The sequence below is a fragment of the Ovis aries genome, chromosome 1 (assembly GCF_016772045.2).
Source record: "Ovis aries strain OAR_USU_Benz2616 breed Rambouillet chromosome 1, ARS-UI_Ramb_v3.0, whole genome shotgun sequence".
NCBI classification, from domain to species: Eukaryota; Metazoa; Chordata; class Mammalia; order Artiodactyla; family Bovidae; genus Ovis; species Ovis aries.
In genome coordinates this window covers 99,185,226-99,201,322 of record NC_056054.1, presented here as the reverse complement: position 1 = coordinate 99,201,322, position 16,097 = coordinate 99,185,226, and the positions used below count along the sequence as shown (strand labels likewise).

The 16,097-nt window shown below is 52.5% G+C and overlaps 2 protein-coding genes across 5 annotated transcripts; one reads left to right on the top strand and one right to left on the bottom strand.

Moving 5' to 3' along the window:
* The first annotated feature begins 2,328 nt into the window (after positions 1 to 2,328).
* Positions 2,329 to 12,500, top strand: PIAS3 (protein inhibitor of activated STAT 3). 3 transcript variants are annotated; one of them, XM_012179957.4, is made up of 14 exons: positions 2,329 to 2,451; positions 5,077 to 5,494; positions 5,653 to 5,737; positions 5,981 to 6,031; positions 6,273 to 6,363; positions 7,076 to 7,210; positions 7,416 to 7,521; positions 8,216 to 8,289; positions 8,424 to 8,584; positions 9,911 to 10,044; positions 10,125 to 10,293; positions 10,427 to 10,560; positions 10,757 to 10,794; positions 11,316 to 12,500. In XM_012179957.4, exons 2-14 carry the CDS (start codon positions 5,080 to 5,082, stop codon positions 11,580 to 11,582), a joined length of 1,860 nt encoding a protein of 619 aa, XP_012035347.2. In that variant the 5' UTR covers positions 2,329 to 2,451; positions 5,077 to 5,079; the 3' UTR covers positions 11,583 to 12,500. The 3 variants fall into 3 exon arrangements, with proteins under 3 accessions (XP_012035347.2, XP_027829743.1, XP_042109418.1); XM_027973942.3 differs by lacking the exon at positions 2,329 to 2,451 and adding an exon at positions 3,044 to 3,165; XM_042253484.2 differs by lacking the exon at positions 2,329 to 2,451 and adding an exon at positions 3,044 to 3,165 and having other exon boundaries at positions 5,029 to 5,494.
* Positions 9,360 to 14,932, bottom strand: NUDT17 (nudix hydrolase 17). 2 transcript variants are annotated; one of them, XM_027973947.3, is made up of 8 exons: positions 14,722 to 14,932; positions 14,372 to 14,558; positions 14,115 to 14,140; positions 13,873 to 13,965; positions 13,522 to 13,620; positions 13,277 to 13,413; positions 12,752 to 12,904; positions 9,360 to 10,280 (listed from the first exon to the last, which is right to left on the bottom strand). In XM_027973947.3, the coding sequence occupies exons 1-8, from the start codon at positions 14,911 to 14,913 to the stop codon at positions 10,277 to 10,279; spliced, it is 891 nt and encodes a 296-aa protein (XP_027829748.1). In that variant the 5' UTR covers positions 14,914 to 14,932; the 3' UTR covers positions 9,360 to 10,276. The 2 variants fall into 2 exon arrangements, with proteins under 2 accessions (XP_027829748.1, XP_042109421.1); XM_042253487.2 differs by lacking the exon at positions 13,873 to 13,965.
* Positions 14,933 to 16,097: the final 1,165 nt, after the last annotated feature.

Sequence of the window (16,097 nt, the reverse complement as noted above, 5' to 3'; positions counted from 1 at the left end):
ACAGAAGGCCAAAGACCCAGGATGGGATTAAAAAACCTTATCTTGAAGACCTGTGACCCAAAAGATGGAAGTGCCCTAGCACACATAAAGACCCAGGACTCAAACCTATCTATATAAGACAGAAGGCCCAAGAGAGACAGATATTCAAGACTAAATTAGATGGGAAACTGGAGGTTCATGACAGAGATAACCAGGAAAGAAAGAAGCCCCAGGACCAAAGGAAATTCCAAGATGAGAATCTTAAACACCAGCTCTTTTCTATTGCTCTTTTCCCTACTCTTGGACATTTTCAGTTCTCCCTTCCTTCCTTCTCATGTCTCCATTTATATCTACTTCTTTTGAGATGTCCTTTTTGATGTTGCTGTTACCTTTAAAAAAACCGTATCTTTAGATCAGTAAAAAAAAAAAAATTACTAGCAATCAAGGTGAGGTTGCCTTTTTTCCTTTATATTTTTACAGCTTTATTGAGGTATAACTGACATACAAGAAGCTGCATGTAAAGTGTACAGTTTGATCAATTTTGACATATTTATATACCCATAAGGGGCTTCCCTGGTAGCTCAGCCACTAATGAATTCACCTGCAATGCTGGAGACCCCAATTTGATTCCTGGGTCAGGAGGATCCCCTGGAGAAGGGATAGGCTACCCACTCCAGTATTCTTGGGCTTCCCTGGTGGCTCAGACAGTAAAGAATCTACCTGCAATTCGGGAGACCTGGGTTTGATCCCTGGGTTGGGAAGATCCCCTGGAGGGCATGGCAACCCACTCCAGTATTCTTGCCTAGAGAAACCACATAGACAGAGGAGCCTGGTGGGCTATAGTCCATGGGGTCATAAAGAGTTGGACACAACTGAGCGACTAAGCACAGCACATACACCCATAAAACCATCACACCAAGATGATGAACATACCCGTCAAAGACTTTCAAAAAGACTTCCCCCATCTCTCTCTCTCTTTTAATCTTTCCTATTCTCCTTCCCCTGAAACCAGTGAAAATTCTAGATGATATAAACTAGTCCATAGTAACTTTTGATTTGTTGCTGTTGTTCAGTTGCTCAGTCCTATCCAACTCTTTGCGACCCCATGGACTGCAGCAGGCCAGGTTTCCATGTCCTGCACCATCTCCTGGTGCTTGCTCAAACTCATGTCCATTGAGTCGGTGATGCCATCCAACCATCTCATTCCCTGTTGTCCTCTTCTCCTCCTTTGATATAGAGGACTTAACAAAAAAATGAGCTCAGAGCCTGATGAAGGCTGAAGTGTTAGAGGGAGCAGCTGGGATTTAGAACCAAATATTTGAGATTGAGGTTCCACTACTGCCAGCAGCAGAGCAGCAAGGAAAGAACCTGAATGTCTGGAGAGGGCAGACATCCTCCCTACGGACAAAACCCAAAGTAGTTGGGCATGGTCCAGTTCAGCAGGTACCTGGGGGTGTTGGTAGGCTGGCACCTTCAATCTTACAGTTTTGGGGTTTCATGGGAAGGGTTATATTGAAAGTAAGCAAAATAAGATTATTCATATTATTTACTAAAGTACTCTTTCTGTATGCCAGTTATTGGTTTAACCATCTGGCTGCTGCTAGGCTGGAAGCTCCTGCAAGGATTTTATGTCCTCACCACCTAACAATCTTTGAACAGTAATCAAATATTTATTGAACAAATGACATTATCACTTAGGTCCCAACCAAGTGCAAAATGCTGTGTATTTTTCCAATACCTAGTTTGGGTAAACTGCTCTCAAGTTGGTATTTTCAAGGGAACTGGGTCTATGGCTTTGGAGGAAGGAGAGTAGGCAGTTCAGAGAGAGGCAGAAAAATTGCCCTTTCTCGGTGAGAAAACCTCCCCTCCATTCACCTTCAACTACATTAAAGCTCTTAAGTCTCTGGTGACAGTCTGTGTATTTGAGGTAGGGAGTAGGGGACCACAGGTGGAAGTAGGGTTTAGGTACACTTCGGATTTTAGCAGTTCATGTTTTCTTTCCCGTAGGGAGAGACTCACTGTAAGTAGCTACCTCTTTAAGCGATCGGATTTCTGGTCCACACCGTCTTATTTGCAGCTTACTTCCACTCAAAACACATAGAAGGGTTTGCTTGCAGGGAGTCAGAACAGTAGTGAGAATGGTGAAATCAAAGAACGTCTCTCCCATCCACTCCCTAGAGGAGTTAATTTCTCCTCCGCAGGCTCAGAGTCCCGCCCTCTCCCGTCTCAGACTCCGCCCCTCCCCACTTCTCCGCTGTCCTGGCGGGCTCATCCAGGAGGGGGCGGCCCCAACCCTAGCGCTGGGCCGGGCCGAGCTCCCGCCCGGGCGGAGCTGCGGCTGCAACGTCCAGCTGCCGGACCGACCTCCAGCCGTGCAGACCTTGGGAGCAGCGCCGGGCCCCCTCCCCCCCATCTCCCCAGCCCACCCTCTGAGCGTCCCGAGTCCCCTCCCCGCTCCCTGCAACTGTGCTGGTAAGTCCCACTCTCGGCACGAAACTTTTTTGCTGGCGAATTTGAGCCCTGCCGCGGGACCATGAAATACAATGTAACCGGGGCGGGGGGAGGGGGTGAAGAATTGAGAATAGCCGTCTTGAAATAAACTATTTACGACTCCTTGGCGTCCCTAAAATGGATCAGGTCTCACCCATTTCCCGAGTTGGTGGAACTCTTGAATTTGGCTGGTTAAACTTGTAGATAGGGAAACGAGGGGGTTTGCTCCAACTTCGCTTCCCCCTCCCCCATTTCTCTGAGATTAAGCCCTTCTCGAGACTTTTCCCTCCATATCCCAAATATCTTTGGCTTTCTCAAAGCTCATCCCTTCCCGACTCCGGCGTGGCAAGGCCCCCCTCCCCCATGTACTTCGGGTTCACCTCCTCTCCCATGCCACCGGGGACCCCGCGATCCTTCGGGCGGCACACTCCCTCCGGGTCTACGGGTCTGGCACCGCGGCCAAAGACGTGCAGCGGCTGGGTCCGGCTGTGGAGGGAGGGGCTGAGGCCGGGGTTCGTCCGAAACCCGGCGGGCGGGGCCGGGAAGGGGAGGTGTAGGGGGCCGGACGGGGCGGAGCAGGCGGCATTTGCGGCCGGCGCCGGGGTGGAGAGTTGTGCGCCGGTCCCTGGGCCTGAGCTCCGGCTCGGGCTCGGGCGCCTGCGATGTCTCAAGATGGCGGAGCTGGGCGAATTAAAGGTACCGGCCCCCTCCCCCATCCCCATCTGGACTGAGCCGGGCTGTACGCCGAGTCTGGGAAGCGACCGAGACTGGGTGCTGAGGGCTCGGGTGGGGGCTGGAGACGTGGTGGGGACTGGCTGCTGGGGATGGAGAGAAGTGGCTGTGGCGAGGAAGGGGCTGCGTGGGGCTCCGGGGGCGGGGCCGCGGGGCAGATGTAGGGGTGGGGCCGAGGGGAATTGCAGCTGTTGGGGGCCGAGGCTCAGGGGGCGGGGACGCGGGGTAGAAGTCGAATTTGGTAGTAGGGGCAGATGTAGGGGTAGGGCGGGGAGGAAAAGCTGCTGTGGAGGCACAGCGGGCGAGTCGATCGAGGCCTAGAGAGGTGACAGTAGGGGGCAGGTGATGGGAATGGGGCTGGGGGGCCGATTACCGGGAGGCTCCTGGGGGAAAGGCGCTGAGAGGATAGTGACTTTGGGGCTGCTGTTGGGATCTGAGCCTTGGGAAGTACCAGTAGGTGGCTGAGATCTAGGGGGCGGGGCTGTACGGGGATAGATCGAAGGGGTGGGGCAGAAGCATCCTGGAGGCTGAGAGGAAGGTCCTGCCTTAGTGAGTCGGTATCTCTGGGCAGAGAGAGAGAAGTGTTAGACTATGGGATTGAAAAGAATTTCTTGACAAAGCTAATGGAGAAATAAAGACAGGACCGAGGAGATAAGGATGAGGGTAAAGGTAGAGGAGCAAGTTTTTAATTATATTCCTCAAAAGGGGCCCAAAGCCATAATGCCTCCATAAGAATTGCAGATGATTAGCAAGATTGGCCCGTGGCAGGGTCTCCTGGAGATTCACAGAAGTGAGTTCTTTAAGCGGAGAGCTTACCACTACCAGAATCTTGAGGATAAATAACCATCTTGCAGAACCTTTAAAAACCATGGGGTTCACCCCCTTGCTCCTGGCTTTATTCTGCCTTTTGAAATGGAACCAGAGTCATGGGAAGGCCTGAGGTCTAGTCACTGGTTCCAGTTTCCTAGGAGAGCATGCAGTTCTGCAGTCTGGCTCAGGGGCTGATCACCTCCCTATTCTTCCAGGGGCTCTCTTTAGAGCTTTCCCCTCGTTTCTTCCACCCCTGTGGAGGAAGGGAAGAATCACTTACTTTCTCTGGGTAGGAGAGAAGCAGGTTATTAGTTCCTGGCAGATGGAGTAAACAGGTAAACAGGAAGGATACCTGGACTCCACAATTCACTGTTAACCCCTCACCCCAAGTTTTACTCCTGTTTCTCTCCCAGAAAAAATAGGACTGAGGGATGAGTAGTTATGTAAATAACACCAAGGAAAGGTTTGGGAAGTTATAAGCATTGAACCCTGACCTGGCCACAAAAGCTTGGGGAAAATAGCTGAGGTAGATTGAGGGGTGGAAAGGAGTTGATTTTGAGGCACAGTCCTCCAGCCACCTGGCCCCTTTCTTCTCTGTGGGGCTGTCTGGCCTGAATCCTCTTCTCCCCTTCCTCCCCGTCTCCTGTCCCCTTCCCAGGAGGCTAGGATGGGTCTGAGAGTCTGCGAAAGAGCAGGAGAGGAGATAAGCAGCTTAAAGGAGAGTCCAGGCTCAAGGCAGGGTGGTGGGAGGAGGCTGTAGTGGACTCAGAGGTGTGCTGTAGGGTGGCAGGCACCCTGCGCCCACATGGTCAGCTGATAAGATGGGGAGACAGGATTGTTCAAGCCTGGGGGGGTAGTGGAGAGGTGACCTGAGGGTTGCTAGGATGGGAGCTAGATGTCCTTTTGGCTAGGTGGGCAGTTTGGCAGCAATCCACTGGCTGCAAAGCATCTTTCAGATCAGTGCTGGAGGGAAAGCACATTCCCCACCTAATAGCTCAGCCCTGGTGTCTTTGGCAGGACAGGCCTGTGCAAGGTAGGATCCTCAAGCTTCTCTGATCTCCACAGCACATGGTGATGAGTTTCCGGGTGTCTGAGCTCCAGGTGCTCCTCGGCTTTGCTGGCCGGAACAAGAGCGGACGGAAGCACGAGCTGCTGGCCAAGGCCCTACACCTCCTCAAGTCCAGCTGTGCCCCCAGCGTCCAGATGAAGATCAAAGAGCTTTACCGCCGACGCTTTCCCCGCAAGACCCTGGGGCCCTCTGATCTTTCTCTGCTCTCCTTGCCCCCTGGAACCCCTCCTGTAGGCTCTCCTGGTCCTCTGGCTCCCATTCCCCCGGCCCTCTTGGCCCCTGGCACCCTGCTGGGCCCCAAGCGTGAAGTGGACATGCACCCTCCTCTGCCCCAGCCTGTGCACCCTGACGTTACCATGAAACCATTGCCCTTCTATGAAATCTACGGGGAGCTCATCCGGCCCACCACCCTAGGTATGGCTCTTTGTGGTCCCTGGGTCTTCCTGGCCTCCCTGCTTCTTCCTCAAGCCTTTCTTAGGCTTTGTCCTGTGGGCTCAGCAAACTGGAATAGGGGCCACTTCTGTGGCCCCCTGGGCACGGGCTTGGGAATAACTGCCCCTTTGTGTCCTCAGCATCCACTTCTAGCCAGCGGTTTGAGGAAGCGCACTTCACCTTTGCCCTCACCCCCCAGCAAGTGCAGCAGATTCTTACTTCCAGGTTTGTCTCTTTGAGTCCTCCTGCCTCATCCTTGGGTGGTTACCCTGAGACTCCGCTCTCTGACTTTCTTCTTTTCTTTTTTGCCCTCCTTCTCACCATTCTCCTGCACCTGCTCTGTCCCTCATTCTCTTGTGTGTCTCGTCTCTATCCCCTGGACATCTAACTCTCTGTTTCTCTGTTCACCCCTGCGCTACCCGCCAGGGGCCATACACTGACATGTCTCTCTCTCCCTCCCTGTTTCAGAGAGGTTCTGCCAGGAGCCAAATGCGATTATACCATACAGGTGCAGTTAAGGTGAGTTGATGCTGTCTCCCAGCAGGACTCCCACTGAGGGTGGGAACGAAGTGAGGGTGTGAGCGCTCCTATTGGGAGACACCCCTGCTCCGTGACACCCGCCCTAGCCCTGGAATTCTTGTTTGGAAGCTAAAGGCTACAGATACCCTTGACTGATTTTCTGAGATTGCCTACCTCTCTTTGTCAGATTTTGTTCCAGAAACTGCCTCCCACACTTTCATCTTCTCTTATCTGTTACCAGGTTCTGTCTCTGTGAGACCAGCTGCCCCCAGGAAGATTACTTCCCCCCCAACCTCTTTGTCAAGGTCAATGGGAAACTATGCCCCCTGCCGGTAAATGCTCTTCTTCTGACAGTCACCCTTTCTTTGTTTCAGTTCTTCAATGTTAGCTACACATCTGTTATGAAAGAGACGTGCCTAGCACAGTGCCTGACACATAGTAGGTGCTCAGTTTACTGCCTGAATCGATATAGTCTAGCGAGAACTAGGATAGGGCTGAACGAAAGTTCTCTTAGAACCCAGAGGAGGGACATTGTTGTTGTTCAGTCGCTAAGTTGTGTCCAACTCTTCGCGACCCCAGGGACTACAGCATGGAAGCCCTTAGTGTCCTTCACCATCTCCCGGAGTTCACCCAGGTTCATGTCCATTGAGTCATTGTTGCCATCCAACTGTCTCATCCTCTGCTGCCCTTTTCTCCTTTTGCCTTCAGTCTTTCCCAGCATCAGGAGGAATATTAGTTCAACCCAAAGACTCAGAGAAGATTCTCAGAAGTGATGATCCTAGAGTTGAGGGTTAGAAGAAATCGGGTATCCCTACTCTTCCTTTTTAAGAAGGCAGTGAGCAGGTTCCTTTATCTTTGGTCAGTGAATAAGCTCTCCTTTTCCCCCAGGAATGAACCTCACTCCCAACCCTAGATAGTGCCCCAGTTTTTTGAATCACTGAATGGGCCCCCATCTCCTTGGTCAGAGAGTGAGCTGACCTTTTCTCCAGAAAGTGAGTAACCTAAGACAAGATGTGTTGACCAGTCTGCCCCTCCGTCCTCCAGGGTTACCTTCCCCCTACCAAGAACGGGGCTGAGCCCAAGAGACCCAGCCGCCCCATCAACATCACACCCCTGGCTCGTCTCTCGGCCACTGTTCCCAACACCATTGTGGTCAACTGGTCGTCTGAGTTTGGACGGGTGAGCATGGTTGAGGCAGGGAACCTGGAGAAGCCTGCAGGGAATGAGAGGGGACCACCAAGTGTCTTGGGCTGGGGAAACATATATCTCTTTGTGGGTCTCTCTCCCTCAACTTGCTGCCTCTGGCCCTTGTGTGACAAAGTGGAGACGGCGGTAGTGGTGGTGTACAGTGCAGAGGCTAATTGTTTCCCCTACCTCCAAGTAGAATTACTCCTTGTCCGTGTACCTGGTGAGGCAGCTGACGGCAGGGACCCTGCTACAAAAACTCAGAGCAAAGGGCATCCGGAACCCAGACCACTCCCGGGCACTGAGTGAGTAACATCTTGCCCCTCTTCCCTCGACCCAGATGCAGTTTTTCCTGGCCCTCTGGCCTTTATAGTTAAACTTATACCCTTCTTGTGACAACTTACCTTGTTACCTTTTACATGAACCCTAAAACCCTTGCGGTACCCCTCTTACCAGTCTTTGTGGTTGAAAAGTGGGGCCACTCCAGGCGTTGAGTGACACTCTTGCATTCCCAGTTATACATCTGCTTTGTACCTCACAGACCCTAACTGTTGGAATATCGGTTCTCCAGACCAGAAAGTCTTTTTTAAACTTAAAATTTTAATTTATTTATGGCATGCAGGTTTGGTTCCCTGACCAGGGATTGAACCTGTGCCCCTTGCAATGGAAAAATGAAGTATTAACCACTGACCATCAGGGAAGTCCCTAGAAAGAGTCTTAAGTATTGTCTACTCCAACTGTCTTGGCGATGCTTCAATTCCCTCTAGGTCGTCTCTGCCAAAGATGCTGAAGATTAAGCATCTTTAGGGACTGGCAGATCCCCTTCCCCCACCTTCATAATGCAGGTCCCAAGCCACTCCCATATGCTATCCCATAGGCTCCCAAAGCCTCTCTCCCCAGCTGCCTCTCAGCCAGGGTCATCTGCTTCTGGCTTCAGCATCTCCTGGGTCTCTCTCCAGCCTTGCTGACCCCGTGGCTCTGGCCCCACTCTTGTTTCAGTCAAGGAGAAGTTGACTGCTGACCCGGACAGTGAGGTGGCTACTACGAGTCTCCGGGTGTCACTCATGTGCCCGGTGGGTACCAGGGAGAGGAGAAGGGGGAGGAGGGGTGGGATGAACTTCTGGACGCAGATGAGGGTTCTTAGGGAGGTTGGCATAAAGCTTTCTGGGATATGGGGACTCTGACCAGAGAACTTGTCTCTCCTCAGCTGGGGAAGATGCGCTTGACTGTCCCTTGCCGTGCCCTCACCTGCGCCCACCTGCAGAGCTTCGATGCTGCCCTTTATCTACAGATGAACGAGAAGAAGCCAACGTGGACATGTCCTGTGTGTGACAAGAAAGCTCCCTATGAATCTCTTATCATTGATGGGTAGGACCATTCTGCATTCCGCTTCCTTTTACTGAGGATGTCTGCTAGGACTGCCCCTCTCCTATATATAAATCCATATCTATAACTTACTTCCCCTCCCTTGAACCCGCTTACCTGTCTATTTTATATAAATATTATCTATCTTCCCACATTGAGGACTCACTACACATTGTGCTGAGAACTTTGCATGCCTTATCTCATTGAAACCTGTGAGATGCCAATAACCCTGTGAGATGGGTACTGTCGTCATAGGTGAGGGAAGCTGAAGCCTAGAAAGATGCAGTATCTTGCTCAAAAGTTATACTGTAAATAAGTGGCAGAGCCAAGTATACGAACTGTTACATAGAACAATTACCTGACCTCTTACTGTACATAGCAGTCAGGTTCTTTTGAGGGCCTGGATGTGCTGATCTAGCGAGTCTTAACTCTCTTCCAGATACTCTGTTTTGGTTCTTGTTCCCAGTGCCTTTTTTGACGTGGTTTATAGCAGCAGCAGCATAGAGTTCTGTATAGCGGGCTTTCCTGGTGGCTCAGTGGTAAAGAATCTGCCTGCAATGCAGGACACCCGGGTTCAATCCCTGGTCGAGGAGATCCCCTGGAGAAGGGAATGGCTATCCACCCCAGTATTCTTGCCTGGGAAATCCCATGGACAGAGGAGCCTGGCGGGCTACAGTCCACGGGGTCACAGAGAGTGGGACACGACTGAGCGACTGACGCTTTCATAGTGTTCTGTACCTCTGCTTGTTCTGTCTTGTCCCTAGTACCACACGAAACAGATTTTTTAGCAGGTATTTATTTTAAAACTTAGCATTTAAAGTTTTTGCAGCTCTTTTATATACCTTGCGCTTCCCTCATAGCTCAGTTGGTAAAGAATCTGCCTGCAATGCAGGAGACCCCGGTTCGATTCCTGGGTTGGGAAGATCCCCTGGAGAAGGGATAGGCTACCCACTCCACTATTCTTGGGCTTCCCTTGTGGCTCAGCTGGTAAAGAATCTGCCTGCAATGTGGAAGACCTGGGTTTAATCCCTGGGTTTGGAAGATTCCCTGGAGAAAGGAAAGGTTACCCACTCCAGTATTCTGGCCTGGAGAATTCCATGGACTCTAGTCCATGGGGTCGGAAAGAGTCAGACATGACTGAGCAACTTCACTTTCACTTTCTTTGTACACATTACTTTGATTCCAACAACCCAGAGAGGTCAGGAAGGTGGATAACAGCCCTAATTTACAGATGAGGAAACAGGTTCAGGAAGGTGAGTCCCAGAACTCTGTGGCCACTGTTCCAGCCACCTCCCAGCCACGTGAATTCCCATCTTTCCTCTCCCCCAGTTTATTCATGGAGATTCTTAATTCCTGCTCGGATTGTGATGAGATCCAGTTCATGGAAGATGGATCCTGGTGCCCAATGAAACCCAAGAAGGAGGCATCTGAGGTTTGCCCCCCGCCAGGGTATGGGCTGGATGGTGAGTGACCCCTTGTCCCCCAGTTGAGCTAAATCTTGTGTGGCTTCTTCTCTGAGACACAGCCTTCTTACCGCCCACAGGCCTCCAGTATAGCCCAGTCCAAGAGGGCAATCCATCGGAGAGTAAGAAGAAGGTTGAAGTTATTGACTTGACAGTAGAAAGCTCATCAGATGAGGAGGACCTGCCCCCGACGAAGAAGCACTGTCCTGTCACCTCAGCTGCCATCCCGGCTCTACCTGGAAGCAAAGGGTATGAAGAAACAGGCTGAATCTACAGCACAGGGCACAGAGGGAAAAATCAGGAATGGGCAAAGCCTGGGCAGAGAGGGGACTTGGGATGCTGAACTGGGTGAGGGCACCTGATTCCATCTCTTTTCCCACAGAGTCCTGACATCTGGTCACCAGCCATCTTCGGTGCTGCGGAGCCCTGCTATGGGCACGCTGGGCGGGGATTTCCTGTCCAGTCTCCCACTACACGAGTACCCACCCGCCTTCCCCCTCGGGGCTGATATCCAAGGTATGACATGGATCACAACATGGGGCCCTGGCCTGCCACGTCCACTCCCAAACCAGTTCAGAACCCTTGCTCCTCTTCAAAGCGTTTTGGCTGTTTTGCAAAGGGCTACAATCTAGGGAACTTCTTTGAGTTTGTGTGTTGTGTGTGATGAAGTGTTCAGATACGAGGTTGATTTTAATTTTTCTTTTCCTACCAGGTTTAGATTTATTTTCTTTCCTTCAGACTGAGAGTCAGGTAAGTGGTCCCTTCTCCACCTCAGATCTCTGAAGCTTCCTCTCTAGGAACTGACGGGGCCCCTCAATTTTCCCAAGAGACCTAAATCGGCTTCTTCATGAAGGGCGGGGCAGTACGGGCAGTTTATTTCCCTCTGAGGCCCTGCCTGGGACTTCCTCAGATTCTCACCCGAGTTTTCCTCTGTCCCATTACTGTTTGTCTCTAGTTTTTAGTGTAGTTCTGCTCTTGTCTGCTCACCCCCCACCCTGCCCCCAACCCACGTGCACTTGAGTGCCGTGGCTGCCCTAGCCGGACATTCCACACATTTCAGACGCCCACAGGGCCAAGCTGGTGGGGCTGTCTCAGGGCAGGGAAGAGGGCTGGGGTGTAGGGGAAGGAATCAGAGGAGAGTTCTCCTGCTTCTTAGAGAACTCTTTGGGATTCTGACGGGTTGATTTATCCCATATGGTATTTGTGAGATGAGGGAGGCGGGTAAGGAAGGTCCGGATAAAATCTTACACCGCACTCTTGCTTCCTCCTAGCACTATGGTCCCTCCGTCATCACCTCACTAGATGAACAGGATGCCCTGGGCCACTTCTTCCAGTACCGAGGGACCCCTTCCCACTTCCTGGGCCCGCTCACCCCCACGTTGGGGAGCTCTCACCGCAGCGCCACGCCGGCACCCCCTCCTGGCCGTGTTAGTAGCATTGTGGCCCCTGGGGGGACCTTAAGGGAAGGGCATGGAGGACCCCTGCCCTCAGGTCCCTCTTTGACTGGCTGTCGGTCAGACATCATTTCCCTGGACTGAGTCTCCCAACACTGAACAAGTATGCTGTGGAGTCTAGACTCCTGGTCGCTCTGACCCCTTGGGGCGGGGGCAGGGGAGCTTTGGTCAAAGGCCAGAAATACCTTCATGGACACCGGTTTTTTGGCCTCATCTCTGCCTGACGAGGCTAGCACCCAAAGGGTTAATATTTAACCTCTTTAAGGACATTTGGGGTCTGTTTTTGGAAACGTTCTTTGACATCCAGCACATTCCTTTGGGTCTGTTAACCTAGGCAGTGGGAGGCAGATGGGATGGGATGCGAGTTGGGGAAAGGGCTGAGTAGTCCTCAGCCTTGACTGTCTAGGGCCTCGTGGGGAGGGGGCTTTTCTTGTGTCCCCCAGATGCCCTCTCTTCCCAGCCCCCACAGCCGGCTCTGCTCCTTCCCCGCATCCATCATCTCTTCGTGTCCATTCCGTGTCCATTCCGTTTTCTTTGGCCAAACAGACAGGTGGAGTGACTGAGATAGGCAGACACATGGACGGAGAATTCTATTTTGGGTTGCAGATTTTTTGTGCATAAACAAGAAAAACCAAAATATTCCAAAGATGACCTTCCTTGCCTCCTACTGCCCAGTATGACTGAGGAGGAGATAAGGCCTTAGCCCGGATCCCCAGGCGTTTGGGAGAAGGGCCTGGCTGACTGCCTGGGTCTCTATTTATATATTTAAGTTCACAACGTTGCTTACGCTGACCAGCCTGGGGCCTGAGCTTCCACAGGCTGGTGGCCCTGGGGTTAGGTCTGGTTCATTCTGCACCTTTCCTGGGAGGTGGGAGCATCCTTGTGCTCTCTCCTGTCTCCCTTTTCAGGCTCCTCTGGGGCCCAGGATCTATGTTGTAATTTTACTTTTTATTTTCACAGTTGTAGCAAAGTTCTTACCCATAATAAAGGTTGTGAATGTTCTGTGAGTGTCACGGAGGTGGGCTGGGAGGTGATTAAGCACTCGGCTTTCTAGATCCCTAGTGTGGGGAGGTGGGGAGGGAGGTCCACACTCTGTTCTTCCTTGCTGGCCCTGGGTCCAAGTGAGCGCTGGGTGTTACACTGAGGACTTGCCAGGGCAGTTGTTCTTTTTCCCTTTCTTTGCCCCAAGCCCATAAGCCACTGGCCGCTTCACCCCAACACCGTGGAGCCCTTATGTCCTTCCTCATCCTTACCTGCCCAGATGTTGCAGCCAGAGCGTGAGGGCGAACTTGGTGCCAGTGCTGACCCTCTCTCTGCTGTCTGCCGTGGCTGGGGTTGTCCGCAGCAGGGTGGATGTGGGCAAGGCCAGAGGCTGGACTCCTCCATTCTCTTTTAGTTCCACTGCACTGCAGAATGACAGCTCCTGTCTGGGCTGTGCCTTGTGGCTTAGCCCCACTTCCATATCCATTAGGTCATATGATCCTCCCAACAACCACAGGAGAGGGGTGGGTGGGGGGATTAACCTCATTTTACAGAAAGGAGGGTAAAATGACTTGCCCCAGTGAGAGTGTGGGGCTGAAACCCAGGCAGCCTGTTAGACAGGAACCCTTAGGAGTATCATAGGCAGTGTCTTTAAGCTATGTGCTCTCTTCATTATCAGTTGACCCATTCCCTCCCTAAATCTCCCCCACAACACATATCTTCCCCTGAGGAGGAAGGCAGAAGGTGAACTTCTCAATGTCTATGTGTTGGAGGGACAGGGAGAAGTTCCTACTTACGGGACAGAAGATGGTAGGTCCTGGGGAAGATGTTTGGGGGTCTCTGTCCCATCCTCTGTGGCAGCCACTGCAGCTGCTATGTCTGGTCCCAGCCACATGAAGGCACTCACCTCTCCTGCATTTGGTTGAATCCGGGCCTGGGGCCAGACATGTTGATCCTTTAGTTCCCCCCACCTAAGTCATCGTTAGAACCAGTCTGTCTGGGCCTCCTCAGCCACATTTCCTTTCTTGACTGCCAGCCCTACCTGGAGCTGCTGCTGTGACTCCTGGGAGATGACAAGTATGTAGAGAACGATGTGATGGTATTTGGGGAGACCCCAGCTCAGCTTAGGGGGGTAGGCAGACTAAGAAGAAAAAAAGAGAACTTCCTGTCCCTTTTTGAGACTTTGAAAATGCAGCTGAGGAAGGGGAGAGTATAAATGGTGTAGGAAGGACGTGGGTAACAGTCATGGGATTGGGGACTCCAAACCACCCACACCCCATCAGTTCCCCAGTGGTCAAGGCAAGTAAGGCTGTTCTGTGGGCTTTGGTGGGTTAGTAGTTATTAAGTGCTCTTGGTTAGGTAGGAAGGAACCTCTCCCAGGCCCCTGTCTCACCTCCCATAACCCCAGAGGGACCCAGGAGAACTGGCCCTGGGGCAGCTGGAGTCCACTCTCCTCCCAAAGCTCTCGAAGCCCCCCATCCAGCAGCTGGGGGTGAGAGGATAGGAGGTCAGAGAGGCCAATGCCTGGCTCCTACAAGTCCTGTGTTTGGCCTTCCCCCAGCCCACACCCCACATGGTCCCAGACAGGGTCTCTCCTTTGGCAGAGGGTGCAGTTTGGCTCAGTTGATTGGTTACCTCTTCATCAGGTTCCACATGCCCACCTGCAACAACAGTGGGGCCAGTTGGTGAAAGGTAGTGTTCCTGTCCAGGGACCCCCACTCACTATGCTTGCCCCCTCCTCCAGTGGACACAGGTGCAGTTGTAGCCCCTTGTGATTCTGGGACCTACCATACGTCTGGGCCTACTTCTGTCATTCTGAGACTGGGAAAAGCGCTGTAGGGTAGAGGCAGATTTCTTTCCTGGACATTGGGCCTTGTCCTCAGTTCACTCACCTGGGGGTACCCAGAGGTTGGGCGAAACGTTGAGGGTGCTTGTCCTTCGCGTCAACAAGACAGTCTGATCGCTGGACTGCAGAATGACCGCCACACCCAGATCCACACCTCGACCATTCGGGGGCAGCTCGACCCCCGGAGCCCTGGGCTGTTGGTCCAGGGCCGCAAAAGGGCAGAAAGGGGGTCGCTGGCGGGAGGGAGCCACTGGGGTTAACATCGCAGAAGAGACAAGGAACTGGAGGAGCCCGAGGCAGGTGACCAGCCCAGGCCTCTCGCTTCCAGCTCCCACCCTCTCCCGGTTCCTTCCTTCGGTCCTTCAGCCGCCCTATCGCGTCCCCTCCTCTCCCCACCTGGAGCGGAAGCCTGGCCGACGCGCCTGGGAAAGGCTTGTCCGAGAGGACCAGTTGTCCCCGCTTCAGGCCGCAGTGCGTGGGCCACGGCCCGAGCCCCGACCCGGCGCCCAGGAGGCCGCACACACTCTGCGCGAAGCTCACCGACTCCGGGCGCCCGGAGAGGAGTAGCAGCACCCGTGCCGCCGCCATCACGGGCTCCGGCGCACTTGGCGCCCTCTGGTGGCCCAGCAGCGCTTCCCTTCCGAGCCTTCCGCTGCCTCGGAAGGAAACCGGGCTTCCGGAACGTCCCAGGGGGAAACTTAGGGAAGAACCTTGGGGATGATCCAGCAGGCTATAAGTAAATGACAAAGCGGAACGCCTCTAGATCCTCAGCTCCTCTTGTCCTCCCATCTTCTGTTTAGGAAAATGATCCCTAGACTGAGAGTGATTTCTGGACTCGTGTGTCATTTCCCACCAGGCATGGGTGGAACTATGTAAGCAACCCTCAGGGCACTCTGCACACCTGTGCTAGCAGGTAACACCTCGGATTAATTACATCTATCTCTTAGCCAGACACCCAGGAAACATTCTTGACACCTTCTCTTTCTTTTCACTCAAATGGCAGCCAAGTCCACCAGATTCTACCTCCTTAAATGTTCTCAAATCCGTGTCTTAATCTCCAGCTTCCAGTGCCCTAGTTCAAGTCTTCCTCATATTCTACCTGAGATATTACTACATATCTGTACGTAGTCCATCCTAAAAGAAATCAGTCTTGAATATTCATTGGAAGGACTTAATGTTGAAGCTGACACTCCAATACTTTGGCCACCTGATGCAAAGAACTGACTCATCTGAAAAGACCCTGATGCTGGGAAAGATTGCAGACAGAAGGAAAAGGGGATGACAGAGGTTGAGATGGTTGGATGTCATCACCAACTCAATGGACATGAGTTTGAGTAAACCCTGGGAATTGGTGATGGACAGGGAGGCCTGGTGTGCAGCAGTCCATGGGATCACAGAGTCGGACACAACTGAGTGACTGTACTGAAATAGTCCTGCCCCCGCCAATTCATTCTCTACAGTTCAGAGTGATCTTTCCAAAATACAAGTCTGCTCATTTTGCTTCTCCGTGCTCTCAGGATAAGCTAAGCTACTTACCACAGCACAGCAAGGACCCACCAGTTCTTGCTCCTGCCTGTCAATTCTGGTAGGATTTATGCCGTTTTCTAGTCATATCATATTTGTGGTTCCCCTAAGAAACAGGGTCTGCTTCCCTCTGGGGTCTTTCCCCCTTTCACCTGGTAAATCCCTATCTTTCAAAATACAGATTGTGTCACTTCTCTTTGCCTCCTTTCTTGCCTGACCCTTTCCCCCTTCACTTCTATACTACAGCC

What these genes read in the sequence shown, in the direction of transcription:
- NUDT17 (XM_027973947.3), bottom strand. Translation starts at nt 14,913, where the DNA reads ATGGCGGCGGCACGGGTGCTGCTACTCCTCTCCGGGCGCCCGGAGTCG. An exon ending in AGTCACAGCAGCAGCTCCAG is followed by an intron (nt 13,414 to 13,521) that starts GTAGGGCTGGCA and finishes GTCTGGCCCCAG; the next exon opens with GCCCGGATTCAACCAAATGC. An exon ending in GACCTACCATCTTCTGTCCC is followed by an intron (nt 12,905 to 13,276) that starts GTAAGTAGGAAC and finishes GTCATTCTGCAG; the next exon opens with TGCAGTGGAACTAAAAGAGA.
- PIAS3 (XM_027973942.3), top strand. Translation starts at nt 3,142, where the DNA reads ATGGCGGAGCTGGGCGAATTAAAG. An exon ending in ACCATACAGGTGCAGTTAAG is followed by an intron (nt 6,032 to 6,272) that starts GTGAGTTGATGC and finishes ATCTGTTACCAG; the next exon opens with GTTCTGTCTCTGTGAGACCA. An exon ending in GGTCGTCTGAGTTTGGACGG is followed by an intron (nt 7,211 to 7,415) that starts GTGAGCATGGTT and finishes ACCTCCAAGTAG; the next exon opens with AATTACTCCTTGTCCGTGTA.